Source organism: Leptidea sinapis, chromosome 41 (assembly GCF_905404315.1).
Source record: "Leptidea sinapis chromosome 41, ilLepSina1.1, whole genome shotgun sequence".
Lineage (NCBI taxonomy): Eukaryota > Metazoa > Arthropoda > Insecta > Lepidoptera > Pieridae > Leptidea > Leptidea sinapis.
The window spans coordinates 165612-184633 of record NC_066305.1 but is presented as its reverse complement, the minus strand read 5'-3'; the positions used below and the strand labels follow the sequence as shown (position 1 = coordinate 184633).

General features: G+C 35.5%; 1 protein-coding gene across 2 annotated transcripts in view; it reads right to left on the bottom strand.

Annotated features, from left to right (window-relative positions):
• LOC126976512 (uncharacterized) overlaps nt 1-19022 on the bottom strand; it is a 176551-nt gene that overhangs the window by 148995 nt on the left and 8534 nt on the right. Inside the window, exon 2 of one of the 2 annotated variants that reach the window (XM_050824879.1) lies at nt 4925-4948. The exons of the other annotated variant lie outside the window; for it this stretch is intronic. Within the exon in view, the coding sequence (XP_050680836.1) occupies nt 4925-4948 (24 nt within the window). The remainder of the gene's footprint in view (nt 1-4924; nt 4949-19022) is intronic. 2 annotated transcript variants of the gene reach the window in all.

Genomic DNA, 19022 nt, shown 5'->3' with positions numbered 1-19022 from the left:
GCTCCCAATATTTAATTTATCTTACTTGAGATAAAAATCGTAACTATCGTTAACTTTTCTGTCCCAATAAACTTATCGACGGTAACTCACCTTATCCGTGCACGCTGTCCGTCAATGGGATTACGTATAGCTTACCAGCGATGTAAAGTTTGTATGGAAATTGCAATTCACGCGTCCCAATATCTATAAGGCGATAAGAATGACTTATCGGGTAAATTGGGACAGATTCAGCTTATTGACAGCTAATTACTGACAGTAGAAGGTAGTAATTTTTCTTTCTCTGTAGATAGTATATTGGGAACGGCCGTAACTGCAACTGTCTACTCCAAATGACACGAGGTGCTGAGGGAATCACGCGTATACAGTTATTTTTATATATGTATTTTTTTTTAATTTGTATAATATTTGTCACTTTATTTGATTTAGTATTTTAAGATTTTAATTAATATTGTAAGTTGCTGTGTCTTTGTTTTTTTTTTTGCTTATAAAGTGTTTTCTATTCTATTACAATTGCTATTAGTTAAACCTACTTACGAAAACAATATTATCTCATAAGTACATGGAAACAATGTGAGTGTAGTAAATATTAAATATGTATTTCGATAAGGTGCTCTTGTATAATAAACATCGCGTTATCTTATGACGAAGATATCATAATTATATTGCAATTTTGTATTTGTTTAATTTAAAATATTAGCACAAAATTCTCAAAACAAATTGTAATTCTTGTTTAGATCATATATTTTATTATGTAAACTGAACACAAATAATATCTTATAATATTTCAAAAATATTTCTTTACTGTGTGGCATTTCTCCATAGTGCGATTTTCGAACAACCTTCTGCGGAGAACAACCAAACTGTGAAATGCGAAAAAACTTATAAAAAAATAATGGGTCCACTCCGGGAGTACCAGGAGAAGTGAAAATTTTAACATTACCGTTGTGTATTTTTCAATATTTTGGAATGGTTAGGGAATAATTTCGCACGAACTGCTTTATTTATCAGTATAAGAGTACTAGCACTTATGTGGTTAAATACAATATTCATTTATTACGCTATCGTACACAAAAATGAAATGATAGTAAAAAAATTAAAACTTATACTATTACAATTATTTGATATTAAAAAGTTTATCTTTTAGAAAAATTAACTTTCATTGCTAATTTCGTCAGACTGTCTTACGAATTTTGGATCAGATCACGTGTCCTCATGCAAGCTTAACATTTCATACCCATCCCAAGAAATGTGTTCAACGCTGCTAAATAAGTTATCACTTCAAAAAGTGCGTACAACGAAAGACGGTCATACTATGAGCGAGAGTTTCGGTTGCTCAAGGTAACAAAGGGCAAATATATAATAAAATATTTTATTTGCAGCTAAAAAACCACTAAAATAAAATAATACGTAAATTAAATTAAAATAAAACATACCATACATATTAAAAAAGACAAACTGGCATACAAATATATATCAAATGCGAAATCAAAATTTTGAGAGAAAAATATAAAATGGCGCCTTTTAAGAGACACAGGAATGCCCTGAACTTAAATGAAAGTTAAGATAATTAAATTAAACATAGCGGGACATAACCCATGCTTCTTGTGTGGAGGAGAAAAAAGTCTAAATATTTTACTGTGGGACAAATACGTAATGTTTCTATTCTCAACAATACTTGTTGTGAATTCCTTTTCCTTTATTAACAAAAAAAATATTTTATTTAAAAAAAACGCACAGAAGCAAGCTTTGGGAGCTGAAAAAGTTTTTAAAGTAACTAAGTTTTTTTTTAGTGTGAGTTCAATTTTTAGTGTTAGTTAATAATAATAATACATAATAAACCTAAATGAAAACTCCTAAAAAAGCCGTACACAAAAATCAATTATATCACCCATGTAGACAAAAAATTTCATTATAAATGTTCATAAAATGAAAACTACTGGGCCAAACTATGTAAAATTTTTATGGGACCAAATGGCATCTAATCCGCATCGAACCAAAGAATTACGTAAATCGGACCATTAATCTCAGAGTAATCGGTGTACATACATAAAAAAAATACCGGTCGTATTGAGAACCTTCTCCCTTTTTGAAGTCGGTTAGTAAAAGAAAAAATTACACATTTGAGTTTTGACAAATTTGAAATAGAAGTAACATAATATTTCATTACAAGAACTAGAATAGAATTTATGGTTTGAAAGCGTCAAACAAACGGGCGACAAACAATCTCTCTTTACCTTCATCAGAAATCCGGCAAACTCATGCATGTGAGCACTTAGCATAGATCAGATCCTGCTATTCCATAAAAGGAGTTCGATAAATGATAATGAATCGTTCACCTCTTCAAAACTTGCTGATAACGTGAATTATATTTTTCTGCAAGGTTAAAATAGTGAGTCTTCAGTGACGATACATTATCTCGTGTTCAAAGCCAGAATGTCAATGAACCTGCCACTTGTTACTGAGTGATCACCTGTATTAATCATCTACTTACGGCCGTTCCCAATATACTATCCACAGATAGAGATAAATTACTACCTTCTACTGTCAATAATTTGAACCTGTCCCAATATACCCGATAAGTCATTCTTATCGCCAGTTCACTGTTGCAATTTCCATACAATTTTCTATCCCTGGTAATCTATACGTTGTCCCATTGACAGACAGCGTGTAAGGATAAGATGAGTTACCGTCGATAAGTTTATTGGGACAGAAAACAGAAGAAAGAACTTCTTTGCACTGAGTTTCCAGGATGTTACGCTATAGATCTCTTCAAAAATGCGCGCACACCTAAAAGACCTGCGACGCTCCTGTGATTTCTGAATTTTGAACTCTCATCACACACCAGAGCAGCGAAAACTTCCTCCCTGTACGCTCGTTTATCCTCCTTTTCAATAAAAAAATCAGATTGCTCATTTAGGTCCTTATTATTTATATAATACCAGACGACGTGGTGCTGATAACCTTGAACGTTTGATGGTCACCGGGATAATTGAGGGGCAGAGACCAAGAGGCCGGAGCCTACGACGCTGGTCTGACCAAATATCCGAGCAGACTAAACAACCCATCAGCATCGCACTCCACCATGAGACAGACCGAAACAGATGGAGGAAAGCTGTAGACGAACTTAAGCGGAGTCACGATCCTCAGCAATGAGGGAACGACTGTGAAGAAGAATACCAGAACAATCACAGGAGTCAATCATCTGAAAAAATCCGAGAAAAAAATTCATTGCACATCTTGGTTGCACGCGGATTATAATCCCTTTAATACCGCTTTGCTAACGACCACCATACATTCGCAGATTAATCTTATATATAAAATTCTCGTGTCACAATGTTCGTTCCCGTACTCCTCCGAAACGGCTTGACCGATTCTCATGAAATTTTGTGAGCATATTGAGTACGTCTGAGAATCGGCCAACATCTATTTTTCATCCCCCTTAATGTTAAGGGTCCACACGAGATTTTTTTTTAATTTTTTTGACTTTTTTTTCAAATTTGTTTGATTATGAGTCAGCCTTAAAAAATACATACAACTTCAAATTTTCACCCATGTACGATCGAAAGTTACTTTTGTATCGCGATTTTAATATCGGCAATACAATGTTTGCTTGGTCAGCTAGTAGTATATACATATTCATATACGTTTATAAGACGGTTTTTGAAATGTGATTCCTCAGCAACCACAGTAGGTACAGACTTATGTACAGACAAACGTCGAGTTCGTGTTTCTGGGTGGTTGGGATCAAAAGTTATTTCGATTCAAACATTTCCCACAGAGCTACTTTGAAATGAGGTTTGTTCACTAGAACTGGCCATATTTAACTCATTGGTTTGTTTACAATTTACATGGTAAGTCAGCATTTTTTCTAAGTTTAAGCCACAATGATTGCATAATGCTTAACTAGGCATGCATGGACGGGAGACACACAAGAGACGAGCGGGTCGTCACTAGAATACTTGAATTATAATATTGTATTAATATCTGTGATATATTGCTGCAAAAGACGTGTATTTGCGCTGTTCAAAAGATAGGTCCTAGAGAATCATTGAGAGCAAAATTTAAAAAATTAACATATTGAGTGTTGCTTCGCCATATTATATTCTTGATATTGTAATGTATACACATAGGCACATAAGTAATTTTGCTAGAAACTGTCATAACCATAATGGTAATACCAGGAACAGACATATTATATTCCCTACTACTCGGCTAAGTCGAGTTAGTCTTTTGTGGTGCGATGTATATGATTTTACAACAAGATCCCAGAAAATGTTTAAAACAAAAGTATTACGATATTCGAAAGAATTGTTAAAAAACGTTTGTGTGTTAAAGGTTACTATAACATAAATGACTTTCTTAATGATACCACAGATTAGGAATGGAGCGACCGCCCTTAGGCTATTAAATAATAAGTTTAATTGTAGATACGATATTACATTGTTACCACATTTTTTTATGAAAAAAAAGCAGAGTTTGTTGCGACTCTTCTTATCAGGTCTGAGGCATTCTTTTTGGAATAGGTGGTAGTTTTTCACTTTCAATAAGTGATGTCACGTCCTATTTTGAATAAAAATATTTGCATTTGAATTTATAATTTTGTGCCAAGCGTTAAAAAATTAGGATTCCATGTGTCCAATGGAAAATCGGCCGACGCGTGATAATTAACGATGTGATAGTCGGGGTGATCACCTACCAACAATTTCCACGACCATTGAAGGCTGGAATAAAACATTTATTTATTCATTAATTACAAATTCCACGCTACGCAAACAGAAGAATGCACAAACAATACAAAAACTCGTCGAGTTGAATGTCGTTCAACAAATTGTAAAGGAAATTTGCTGTTTTTTAATTAACTTCCTTTAAGGTACGTCTATTTACGAAAATGTCTGACTCCAAAGTAATACAATAGCGATCTTACCTTCCAAGCAGCCGACTTCAATATCTGTGGAATGAAAAAGGACATAATTAAGAATTTCAAACGAAAACAGGTTTTGTTATCTTTACACATATATACAGGGCGACCGACTTCTAAAGGAGGAGGTATTTTAGTATATGGAGCGATTTGAAAAAAGTTTGTTTTGAGGGTAAATGCTCCTGAATAGAGGATAAAGAAGTATGGAAAATAGATGGTCCTGGTCCTCCTAATCATAATCCTTAGTATTAAGATTGAATATATATAAAATTTACTGTAATTCCGATACATAGAATCGTTTTGTGGGCATTATATTTGTAATTTTGTAGTTATCATGTGTACGCTATAACACGGTTCGTCATGCTCACTAAAATGGCATTGCTTGCGGAGGCGTCGTGTACCGTATCACAATGTGCGAAGGGAACTCGTGAACGGGTGCTGCTTGTCGTGCCAGGTCGACCTGCTATAATTAAAAAATCATTGTATTTGTTGGGTGTGATTACTAATTATGACAGAAATCACGGTTATCATGTTCACGAAGTATCCTTGTACAGACAAGAAATTCAAGCTCTAAAGTTTGATATTGTTTATATACAGTTCCCATATATTATTCAAACAAAACAAATTTTATAACTATAATTACAATACTATGACTACATAAAATTAAAACTATCATAACGTGGAAGCGTACCAAGAATACTGGCAGCATTACCGCGTTGGATAGCAAGGCTGATCCGTTGACCGGAACAGCTGCCAGCGCTTGGGTTTCCAGTAGCCTTATTGAGGCGCGAAGATAGTATTTTGAACATTCTCCGCGCCTCTGGGCCCCACGGGCCAAGTGTCTCGACACCAAACGGCACAAAGATGTATGACTCACTGAGACCAATATTTATACAGTTTATTCTTTATTACTTTTTATGAAACAATTGATGTTTAAAACGTTTTTACTTTTGAACAAAATTCATATATTGGATGCAGCCAATACAAACTAATTTGGTATGTACAAACCAGACAAGTCATCCGCAGGGCATTTGCCGCTCTTAGTATACCAGCTGTTTTTAGAGCCAAATGGTGCCTCCGCGATGGCAAGCGTCCTGATGGAATGACGCTGGTGGCTTGGGCACGGGGAAGGGCGCTGGTGTGGGACGCTACTTGCGTCGACACTCTGGCTCCTTCTCAAGTCCAAGTCACGTCGGATGGTGCTGGGGCTCAGTGATAAATATGTTGGCCTCAGTGAGTCATACATCTTTGTGCCGTTTGGTGTCGAGACACTTGGCCCGTGGGGCCCAGAGGCGCGGAGAATGTTCCAAATACTATCTTCGCGCCTCAATAAGGCTACTGGAAACCCAAGCGGTCAACGGATCAGCCTTGCTACCCAACGCGGTAATGCTGCCAGTATTCTTGGTACGCTTCCACGTAATGATAGTTTTAATTTTATGTAGTCGTAGTATTGTAAATATAGTTATAATATTTGTTTTGTTTGAATAATAAATATTATATTCTAGACATTGAAAAATACTCTATTTGATTGAAAATAGTGGCCGTTTAGTTTTTTGTATGATGTTTTCATGAGCTCTACTTTTTCCAAGCATATGGTAGATTCAGCAATTTAAAATAAATATTTATAGTGACCATTCAAAAGCGCTTAGTTTAAGCCTAATTGAATAAAGTTTATTTGACTTTGAATTTGAATCGTTCCCAGCACGTCATAATCAGATGTGATGAATTTCTTCATCACATCTGTAATTTAAAATTAGTAATTTGTAAAGTAAGATTAGATTTAATTAGATTAAATAGAGATTAAATTTGTAAAGAAGTGAAAACTTGAACATTAACGTTGTGCATATTTTAATATTTTTTAATGGTTTGGGAATAATTTCGCACGAATTGCTTTATTTATCAGTATTAGCATTAATGTGGTAAAATATGATATTCATTTATTGCGCTATCGTACACAAAAATGACACATTATATTACATAAAAAATTTAACACTGCAGAACAATTACAATTATTTTACATTGAAAAGTTTATCTCTCATAAAAATCAACTTTCATTCATAATTTCAACGTCTGTGTTACGATCTTCATTAACAGCAACAAATTATTATTAGAATTATCATTCAACATTATCATTAATTACAACACGAACAACATTTTTAAACATTACAAGAAAGTTAAAACTGATACAATAGGTTTATGGTAGCTGAAGTAAGAAACAATATAATAAAATTTAAAGAAAACAATTACAATGACTCAACTACTGGTCCAACGAGCGTATAAAATGATCATTAAGTTGAAATAGCCGAACTATAATTAGTAAGACTAGACTGTCTTACGAATTTTCGATCAGGCCACGTGTCCTGACGCGAGTTAAACATTTTATACTCATCCCAAGAAAAGTGCTCAAAAAGTGGTAAAAAAGTTTTCAATTCAAATGAATAATAGTTAAAAAAACTAAAAAACACGCTTTACATAAAATTCAACTAAACAATAGAAAATAAATTGTAATAAATTTAAATTGAAAATAGTGTAAAAATATATATTTCATAATAAAAAAAACGTGAGGTGTAGAAGAATTACTATTTTAACAATATGTATCTTAAAAAAATACACTATTTTCAATTTAAATTTATTAGAATTTTTTCATTTTTTACAATTATGGCCCAATGCAATCTGTCAATAGGTTATTGAAATGAAAGTAAGAGTAACTACAGATAGAGATAAATTGCTACCTTCTACAGTCAGTAATTAGCTGTCAATAATCGAAAACTGTCCCAATATACCCGATAAGTCTTTCTTATCACCTTACATTGGGACGCGTGAATTGCAATTTCCATACAAACTTCTATCGCTGGTAAGCGTATACGTCGTCTCGTTGACAGAGAGCGTGTACGGATAAGGTGAGTTACCGTCGATAAGTTTATTGGGACAGAAAAGTCAACGATAGTCGATTTTTATCTCAAGTAAGAGATAGACTGAAAATTGGGAACAGCCGTAAAAGGATAGATTTGTCTACCTCTAGTAGGTTAAACTAAGGACAGATAGGTTATTGAAAACGGCCGTTAAAGAAGTTTTATTAATTTAGAAAGAGTATGTCTTATTACTATTTTAATAATCGCAAACACGGCTGGGATAAATGGTTCTATTAACGAGTTCCGATGTCCACCTACAGCCTCCTACACCAGTTTATACTCATTCTCTTTGTATTTGGTTGGCTATAGTCTTTTTTTTATGAAAATAAAGGTGGAGACGAGCAGGTCGTTCAGCTGATGGTATTTGATACGCCCTGCCCATTACAATGCAGTGCCGCTCAGGATTCTTGAAATACCCAAAAATTCTGAGCGGCACTACAACTGCGCTCGCGTCCTTGAGACATAAGATGTCAAGTCTCATTTGCCCAGTAATTTCACTAGCTACGGCGCCCTTTAGACCGAAACACAGTAATGCTTACACATTACTGATTCACGGCAGAAATAGGCGCCGTTGTGGTACCATAATCTAGCCGGCATCCTGTGCAAAGGTGCCTCCCACTGGTGCAAAGGAGCCTCCCACTGGTCGCCTTATTATTTTGGCACCACACTCATATTATATTATATTCTTTGCAACACGTGAAATACTTATCTTTATACAGTTCCAGTGTCCATCTGTAGTCCATCATCACTTCAGTATGATATTGTAGTGTTCACTAAAACTTATATATAAAATTCTCGTGTCACGGTGTAAGTAATTGAACTTCTCCGAACGGCTCGACCGATTTTCGTGAATCTTAACCTTAGCGTGCATATCGGATATGGTGGAGAATCGGACAACATCTATTTTTCATCCCCCTAAAAGTTGAGGGTCCACCCCAAATTTTTTTTTTTTTTTATTTTGACTATATTTTTTGTTTTTATTTTTTTATGATACAGATACACACACCTATTTTTGTATGGCGATTTTTATAATATTCTATTCCATCCACAGATCCGCAATCCGTGTTGCAAGATGGCAATCGAATACAATAATAATTGTAGTACGATAAATTGTATGTATGTACGATATATTTAGTAGGTCTGAGAATCGGTCGTCATCTAATTTTTATACCCCAAAAATTTTAATTATTGAATTTCTTTTTAATTACTTTATATGGCAATGGTCAGCTAGTCTTAATATATATATTTCCTTTGTGCGTCTAATGTAATTGAACTCCTCCTAAACGGCTGGACCGATTTGAATGAAAGTTTCTGTGTGTCTTCGGGTGGATTCGAGAATGGTTTAGATTCACAATTCAACTACCTCCTATTCGACTGGATTTTGATGATTTTTTTTGTGTGTTCCAGTGAATTTGAGATTGGTGTGTCTTCAGGTGGATTCGAGAATGGTTTAGATTCACAATTGAACTACGTCTTAATCGGCTGGACCGATTTTGATGATATTTTTTGTATGTTCCAGTGAATTTGAGATTGGTTTAGATTCTCAATTCTGTCCATATAATATAATTCTCCTGATCATATGTATGTTAGTGAACTACTCCTAACGGCTGTTCCGATTTTTCAAATTTAAGACGTGTGTACAGGATGTCTGTCGGGTCCACTAGTATATTATAGTACAAATGTTGGTTCGTAGTTAAAAAGACATACACACATACAACATGTTATGCCTATAAATTGTTATATATGCTATTTTTATACGGTTTATATTAGCTTCACTTGTATGTTTGTAACTGACTCTTCTAGACGCGATTTTGACCCACTTTCAACGGCAAGATTTTATTCCAACTTTGTAGATTTATCGAGGACCGATGACAATACTAGTACTAAGATTTTTATCAATTTATATGATTTTTATCTTTAGTCGATAAGGCAGGCATTGATGTTAAAGTACTTTATAGTTTTAAAAATACGCTTTTATAGAAAATATAACTTAAAAAATGAAAAAATTCTAATAAATTTAAATTGAAAATAGTGTATTTTTTTAAGATACATATTGTTAAAATAGTAATTCTTCTACACCTCACGTTTTTTTTTATTATGAAATATATATTTTTACACTATTTTCAATTTAAATTTATTAGAATTTTTTCATTTTTTAAGTTATATTTTCTATAAAAGCGTATTTTTAAAACTATAAAGTACTTTAACATCAATGCCTGCCTTATCGACTAAAGATAAAAATCATATAAATTGATAAAAATCTTAGTACTAGTATTGTCATCGGTCCTCGATAAATCTACAAAGTTGGAATAAAATCTTGCCGTTGAAAGTGGGTCAAAATCGCGTCTAGAAGAGTCAGTTACAAACATACAAGTGAAGCTAATATAAACCGTATAAAAATAGCATATATAACAATTTATAGGCATAACATGTTGTATGTGTGTATGTCTTTTTAACTACGAACCAACATTTGTACTATAATATACTAGTGGACCCGACAGACATCCTGTACACACGTCTTAAATTTGAAAAATCGGAACAGCCGTTAGGAGTAGTTCACTAACATACATATGATCAGGAGAATTATATTATATGGACAGAATTGAGAATCTAAACCAATCTCAAATTCACTGGAACATACAAAAAATATCATCAAAATCGGTCCAGCCGATTAAGACGTAGTTCAATTGTGAATCTAAACCATTCTCGAATCCACCTGAAGACACACCAATCTCAAATTCACTGGAACACACAAAAAAAATCATCAAAATCCAGTCGAATAGGAGGTAGTTGAATTGTGAATCTAAACCATTCTCGAATCCACCCGAAGACACACAGAAACTTTCATTCAAATCGGTCCAGCCGTTTAGGAGGAGTTCAATTACATTAGACGCACAAAGGAAATATATATATTAAGACTAGCTGACCATTGCCATATAAAGTAATTAAAAAGAAATTCAATAATTAAAATTTTTGGGGTATAAAAATTAGATGACGACCGATTCTCAGACCTACTAAATATATCGTACATACATACAATTTATCGTACTACAATTATTATTGTATTCGATTGCCATCTTGCAACACGGATTGCGGATCTGTGGATGGAATAGAATATTATAAAAATCGCCATACAAAAATAGGTGTGTGTATCTGTATCATAAAAAAATAAAAACAAAAAATTAAGTCAAAATAAAAAAAAAAAAAAATTTGGGGTGGACCCTCAACTTTTAGGGGGATGAAAAATAGATGTTGTCCGATTCTCCACCATATCCGATATGCACGCTAAGGTTAAGATTCACGAAAATCGGTCGAGCCGTTCGGAGAAGTTCAATTACTTACACCGTGACACGAGAATTTTATATATAAGTTTTAGTGAACACTACAATATCATACTGAAGTGATGATGGACTACAGATGGACACTGGAACTGTATAAAGATAAGTATTTCACGTGTTGCAAAGAATATAATATAATATGAGTGTGGTGCCAAAATAATAAGGCGACCAGTGGGAGGCTCCTTTGCACCAGTGGGAGGCACCTTTGCACAGGATGCCGGCTAGATTATGGTACCACAACGGCGCCTATTTCTGCCGTGAATCAGTAATGTGTAAGCATTACTGTGTTTCGGTCTAAAGGGCGCCGTAGCTAGTGAAATTACTGGGCAAATGAGACTTGACATCTTATGTCTCAAGGACGCGAGCGCAGTTGTAGTGCCGCTCAGAATTTTTGGGTATTTCAAGAATCCTGAGCGGCACTGCATTGTAATGGGCAGGGCGTATCAAATACCATCAGCTGAACGACCTGCTCGTCTCCACCTTTATTTTCATAAAAAAAAGACTATAGCCAACCAAATACAAAGAGAATGAGTATAAACTGGTGTAGGAGGCTGTAGGTGGACATCGGAACTCGTTAATAGAACCATTTATCCCAGCCGTGTTTGCGATTATTAAAATAGTAATAAGACATACTCTTTCTAAATTAATAAAACTTCTTTAACGGCCGTTTTCAATAACCTATCTGTCCTTAGTTTAACCTACTAGAGGTAGACAAATCTATCCTTTTACGGCTGTTCCCAATTTTCAGTCTATCTCTTACTTGAGATAAAAATCGACTATCGTTGACTTTTCTGTCCCAATAAACTTATCGACGGTAACTCACCTTATCCGTACACGCTCTCTGTCAACGAGACGACGTATACGCTTACCAGCGATAGAAGTTTGTATGGAAATTGCAATTCACGCGTCCCAATGTAAGGTGATAAGAAAGACTTATCGGGTATATTGGGACAGTTTTCGATTATTGACAGCTAATTACTGACTGTAGAAGGTAGCAATTTATCTCTATCTGTAGTTACTCTTACTTTCATTTCAATAACCTATTGACAGATTGCATTGGGCCATAACTATTGATAGATAAGATTTTGTCATTAAACGGTGACAGCAATGTAAGTTAAACTAAGGATAGATAGGTTATTGAAAACGGCCGTAAATTGCAATGGTGTTGTCCCTCGTCACTTGTCAGAATTACTACGTGTTCTTTTGCTTGGAATGTACTCGTATATGTAAATGTTTATATTTTTTTATTTATCTATGATATTACAATTACAGTATGTATGTAACTAGGTCAACTTGGCTACTAAAAACCAGATAAGTTTTTGCTATAATTCGTGGTTATACAAATGATTAAAGTTTTCTTTAGTGTTAATTCCGCCAAAAAAAGAATAAGGTTTACACATGTATTTCGCTTAAATGTGTTAGAGCAATTAGAAATAATAAAACACAAAAATAACATGTTTACATTGTTGAATGAACAAACAAATTTAGTCCCATCACCTTTGTTACGTGTCTCTTCCGGGGGTAATACGTCACAACAGCCGACCAATCACAGCGCGTCATTTCATGGGACGAGGGTATAAAATAGCGGCTTCCGGCTCATTTGATAATATTCCAGCGGAAACTCCATAGGGAGTGCCGCTTGCGCCTCTCTCTCCCCAAGAGAAGGTCGCCTTCGATGTAGGCTTAGAGGGCACCTGCCCAAAGCCAACTGCAGGTGGTGTTTAGTGGGTAGGCACCTAGGTGTTCACGTGAGTCCCACATAACCAACGCAGACTTAGGCTGCGTTGGTATGCATGAGCATTCACCACCTCCCTCCCGTCGTCATCCCGGAGGGTAGCCCATTCCCTTGCTTGGGCGCAAAAAAAAAACTCATTTGATTCAGTCTTGTGCGAGATTTTGGCGAGACAACACGTCCTTAGAATGCCTCGTGTAGAGGCGAAACACGTGTCGTATTGTTTTAATAAATATTGGCGGAATTAACACTAAATAAAACTTAAATCATTTGTATAATTATGGATTTCCGCAAAGTAACGTCTACTGCAATAAATTTTCATAATTCGTGATATTAATGCTAATAATTAGTTAAACATATGTCACAACTTAACCTTATAGCTAACGAAAAAACAGTGAAAATATTGTTTATCTTAAAAAGAATAACAACTTAGCAGGGACATTAATATTGTCATAGTAGCTGCTATAATTTTTTTCTTTATAAGTAATCCTTTAATCTGTAATTAATGTTTCGACCTGTTAAATTTTATATTATACGATGGACAGAATTGAGAATCTAAGCCAAACTCAAATTCACTGGAATTCTCGAATCCACCTGAAGATACACAGAAAGTTTCAGTAAAATCGGTCCAGCCGTTTAAGAAGAGTTCAGTTACAACAGACGCACAAAAGAAATATATATATTAAGATGTGTGGGCTTTTTGATTTTCCTTAATCTATCGCCATATTGGCTAAAATTTATAACTTAATTAATTAAAAAATATAATCGTATACTGAATAACGAGGATTCAGATCCAGCTAAGTACAGCCCAATTGCTAAAATCATGCAAACCAAAATTAACCGGCAGCTCTTGGTATATTCACCAGTCACCAGTTGATCATCGACTGATAGTACAGCATTCGCTATGGACCTATGGTTGACCATTGCCAATTCCGAGGTCATCTGAATTGTCGGGGATCCAGTGGCTCTGTGAACGGCTAGATCACTTGGCGTTGCGTAGAGACACGTTGAGACGTCGTGTCGCTTTATTGAGTGTCTTTTACCACATTTATAACGGGGAGTGTTGCGAAGAGCTGAGCTGAGCTGTTTTACCTTATTTCTGCCACATAATATAATAATAATTATGAATTATATTATGCTAGATGGTCAAATAAAAAAGCCACCGACATAGCCTAAATGATTGCGAAACTGAAGTGACGGCGGCAGATGGCCGTTAGGACAGTAAGGTTCTCGAATGGTGACCACGTAACGTAAGGCGTAGTGTGTGCCCCTACAAGATGGACCGACGATCTGGTCAAGATCGCCGGAGTAGGATGGATGAGGGCAGCGCAGGACCGATCGTCATGGCGATACTTGGGGGAGGCCTATGTCAAGCAGTGCACGTCTTCCGGCTGAAATGATGATGATTATGATGATGAAATGGTCAAATTGTAAGTAATATTTAGTGGGTATTGTATAAAATTAAGTAGATGAACATTCTTTTTTGTTATTTGATTGAGTTCTCGTTACGGGCTTCGTCGTACTGCCTTAAATGTCACTGTTTGTAGAGACGACGTCGAACGGGTCGTTTCCTTCTCTAAAAATGGCTGAGGGAGGCGATGACTGGCCCATCCCATGCGTCATACTCATGAACGGGCGCTACATATGGTGGCAGGATGATGCCGTTACCAGAAACTCTGCTTTATGTTTTTAAAATTAAAGTAATTATATTTTGTATAACCGCATAATATAATACTATGTATTTACTAACGGTGTGTATGTATTGATGCATCTACTGTATTCAATAACTTGTTTTTACGTATTTTAATTAACATTTACTTTTTTTGACTTACTCTTGTAAGGCATTGAGTATATTTAACGTAAAATGTAAAACGATGAAGCTGTAAATATTAAGGCGAAGAAGGAAACACGCAAACATGGTGTTTCTAGACAAGTTTTGTGGTGAAAGTAAAGCATTTCGAGCCATGAACACTACTTAATCCTGCTACACATATCCTTAAGTCTTATTTATAGGTTGCTAATACTTGCTGTTGGTTATAGTTAACACTGCCGAGACTTTTTGAACTACCACTTTTCTTTGAAGTTAAACAAGTTTTTTGGCATGGCGTGACGCATTTTTTTGGTACTTCTCTCAGAAAAGTTATTCTTATAGCTTGTACTTTTTTGTGTAGGTTCAGGTTATTCAGATTAGTAGTGAATAAAGAGGATAGCATATAAACTGTTTTCCACCCAAGAATTTTGAAAATATTGGCTTTGTTACAGAGATAGGCCGGCAGCCGTGAACTCATATCGCTCAAAGATTTCATTCTTCATTAATTTCTTCTTTTCGTTAAAGAACAACCTTTTCCGAAGTTGTTGCAAAAGTAAAAAGTAAAGAATACTTTTGACATTCATAATTGTCAATTCCTTGACCTACCTGAATGAAGTGATTTTGATTTGATTTGAATTCGACATTCGTACGGCACACCACAAACTAACTATCATCTCCACCATCTAAACGTCTTGCGTTCCTCTACAGTGCGGTTTTGAAGAAACTTTCTTTCACTTACAACCGTGGAATGTCAATCATTCAGAGGTCATTCCACCATGTAGGTCACTGCTTTTTTATTATGAACTAGCTGACCCGACAGACGTTGTTCTGTATATATAATAAATAAATTAATGTTTTTATATGAATTTGTCAATAATATATCATAACATCAAAAATTACTTCGTAAAATATGCACCCTGCTGTCGTAATGAAATTGTTTCACAGCAGAACTGTCAAACCGTGCGTCAATAAATTCTCTTATAGAAATTATGTATGGACACATCAAAGTAAAAACAAATTTGTTGTTTTCATTTAATTTAGCAGAATTTTCCTATTTATTCACCTTTTAAACCTACTCTGGACTTTCGCACATAATTCAAGACCTAAATTTGCCAAATCGGTCCAGCCGTTCTCGAGTTTTAGCGAGACTAACGAACAGCAATTCATTTTTATATATATAGATATAAGGGCGAGACGAGCAGGACGTTCAGTTGATGGTAATTGATACGCCCTGCCCATTAATTTCACTGTTACGGCCGCCTTCAGACCGAAACACTTACGAAATGCTTACATATTATTGCTTCACGGTAGAAATAGGCGCCGTTGAGGTACCCATATCCTAGCCGGCATCCTGTGCAAGGAGCCTCCCACTGGTGAAATCTTGATTGATAAATCTTAATTATGAAACAATTACTAAAGTTTTAAATTATGTCATTTATAAGTTACGTTATTCCTTATGACAAGGTTGCGTCGCTATCTACTAATCTGCTGGAAACCTAAGCGGCTGGGGACCTGATTAAGTCCCATTAACACCTGTATCATCTTAACATACGCTCAAGTACAAAAAACTATTTAACAAAAAAACAACCGACATCAAAAACACTATTCCAAAACAATAGATATAATATGCACTAAAAGTATAAAAATAATTGCGTATTTTTATACAATCTAATTAATTAATCTAATTCTAGTTACGATTATTGTTATTTTTGGAATAGGTGTCATCCCTATCTTGGACACATCTCATCTATAACTCTCACCAAACTATCTTTGAAGAATATCCTTTCCAATAATCAAATAAAAAAATCCTTTCAAATAAAAGAATCATCGAAATCGGTTGGCGCGATATTGAGTTATTCGCAAATTTATCACCCACTTCTTCGTATTGGTTGGTACCAACCAGTACCGGTGGTACGACGAAATCCACACGACCTCATTCGATTTCTCGCCTTTTTTTGTTATAAGGAAGACGTGTTATTTTCTTTGAAACTATAATAGAATTAAAGTGCGTTAAATTCTGTACAAATAAGAATAAAGACAATGGGATGTTGACATACAAAAGTTAACAGAAAAAGGGTGCGGGGACTTCAGTCTTTATCGGCCACCGACGTGATAGTGAAGTGTGCAGAATTTTTGATTTTTTGTCGAAGTTCTACTCAATATTTGGTAGATAAATTTATTATTCAAACAAAACAAATCTTATAACTATATTTACAATACTACGACTACATAAAATTAAAACTATCATTACGTGGAAGCGTACCAAGAATACTGGCAGCATTACCGCGTTGGATAGCAAGGCTGATCCGTTGACCGAAATAGCTGCCAGCGCTTGGGTTTACAGTAGCCTTATTAAGGCGCGAAGATAGTATTTTGAACATTCTCCGCACCTCTGGGCCCCACGGGCCAAGTGTCTGACACCAAACGGCACAAAGATGTATGACTCACTGAGACCAACATATTTGCGACGCTTGCCGTCTTCGGCAGTCGAAGCAGCAGCCCCAGCACCAACTGACGTAACTTGGACATGAGAAGGAGCCAGAGTGTCGACGCAAGTAGCGTCCCACACCAGCGCCCTTCCCCGTGCCCAAGCCACCAGCGTCATTCCATCAGGATGCTTGCCATCGCGGCGGGTAATACCATTTGGCTCTAAAACAGCTGGTATAGTAAGAGCGGCAAATGCCCTGCGGATGACTTCATTAATGCTGGCGTGACGACTGATACGGCCTGCCGATTTTAGGCAGGATAACCGGTGACGTCCAAGAGCATCTACCTGAACGCCACATCTACATTGATGTGGTTCATTCAGTTTTATACATAGCCGGAGTGATACGCATATTGACAATGTCATATTGTCAAGTAGCGTTCCAATCGGCGCAGAAGGCAAGGCTTGTAACCAAAAGCCCGACTCATTTTGTGTCACGGACGAGCACGCTCTGTTGTGTCAGTAGATGAGATCAAAAGATCATCAAAGGCTGCCTTACAAAGGAGTGCATTGCATGCTTTTTGACACTTTAAATCGTCTGGAAAATTTTGAATGTTTGCAATATTTAGCCAAGCATTGTTAGCTTCGTTCAAATACACAATCTCTGAGTTACCTGGTACATGATTTACAATTCTAGTAACCAAAGGCTGCGCACTATGAACTGAAGATAGAAATGCTGGTAAGGCCACGCCCGAAACTGTGCGAGTACCCAAACCACCAAACCGTATCGGTAAAGAGGCTTGAAACCATGCACGATCTGTAAACGCGCAATTCAAAACGGTTTCTAAAATATTTTTAAGTGAAATATCAATCACATCAAGCAAATTTGGAAATTTCCATAACGGGCTAGACCTTAAGAGGTACGTAAATTTTGGAACAAATAAACAAGACCGAATAATAGTTAAGGCCATATGAAAATTAATTTTCAATAATCTGTCCGAAACGTTATTAAATTTTTTAATGTGATCGTTTAAGATCGTTGGAATTGAAACAGGAAATAATGGAGCTCCAAGAAGGTGAAGTGAAATCTTATCCAAAACTTTAATATTGGGGGCCAGAACATTAAATTTATTGGTAATATCAACCCGGTCTGAAATTTGGAAATTTTCGCCGATAAAAAGCTCGCATTTCGAAAAATTTAACTCAAGGCCGATTGAGCTAAAACTTTCTTCTACAACTTACAAATGATCTAAAACAGAGACCACTTCACCACCCAAAGTACCATCATCCAAGTACCAAACATTAAATTTTGATTTTAGTTTTGTTACGGCGGAATGGCAAGGCTAAATATTGCTAGACCAAGACCAATATTTGGTTGCTATTTTATAATATATGCTTTTCAACTTTGTGTCGTCTGTGTAAAATAGAATAAAACACAATATGAATAATTTATACATGGTCTTATATCTTGTTTTGATAGCTGTCAGATACGTACAACGAAATTATATTAACTACTAGCTGACCCGGCAAACGTTGTTTTGACATATATTATTTTTAGAGTTAGACCGTTTCTTGGACGTTGCAACATAACTTTATTTTTCTAAAATAAAAGATTTTTTTCTAAAATAAACGTAGCCTAAGTTACTCCTTATTACATCAGCTACCTGCCAATAAAAGTCCAGCCATTTCAGAGATTAGCCGGAACAATCAGAAAGACATACAGACAAAAATTGTAAAAAAAAATATTTTGGTGCCCTATATATATTCATATACCTACATGTAGTAAAAACGGTTATTTCAATATTACAAACAGACACTCCAGTTTCATTGATATGTATATACGTATTATATAATAGATAAGCATTATTTTTCTATATGTGTCTGTTG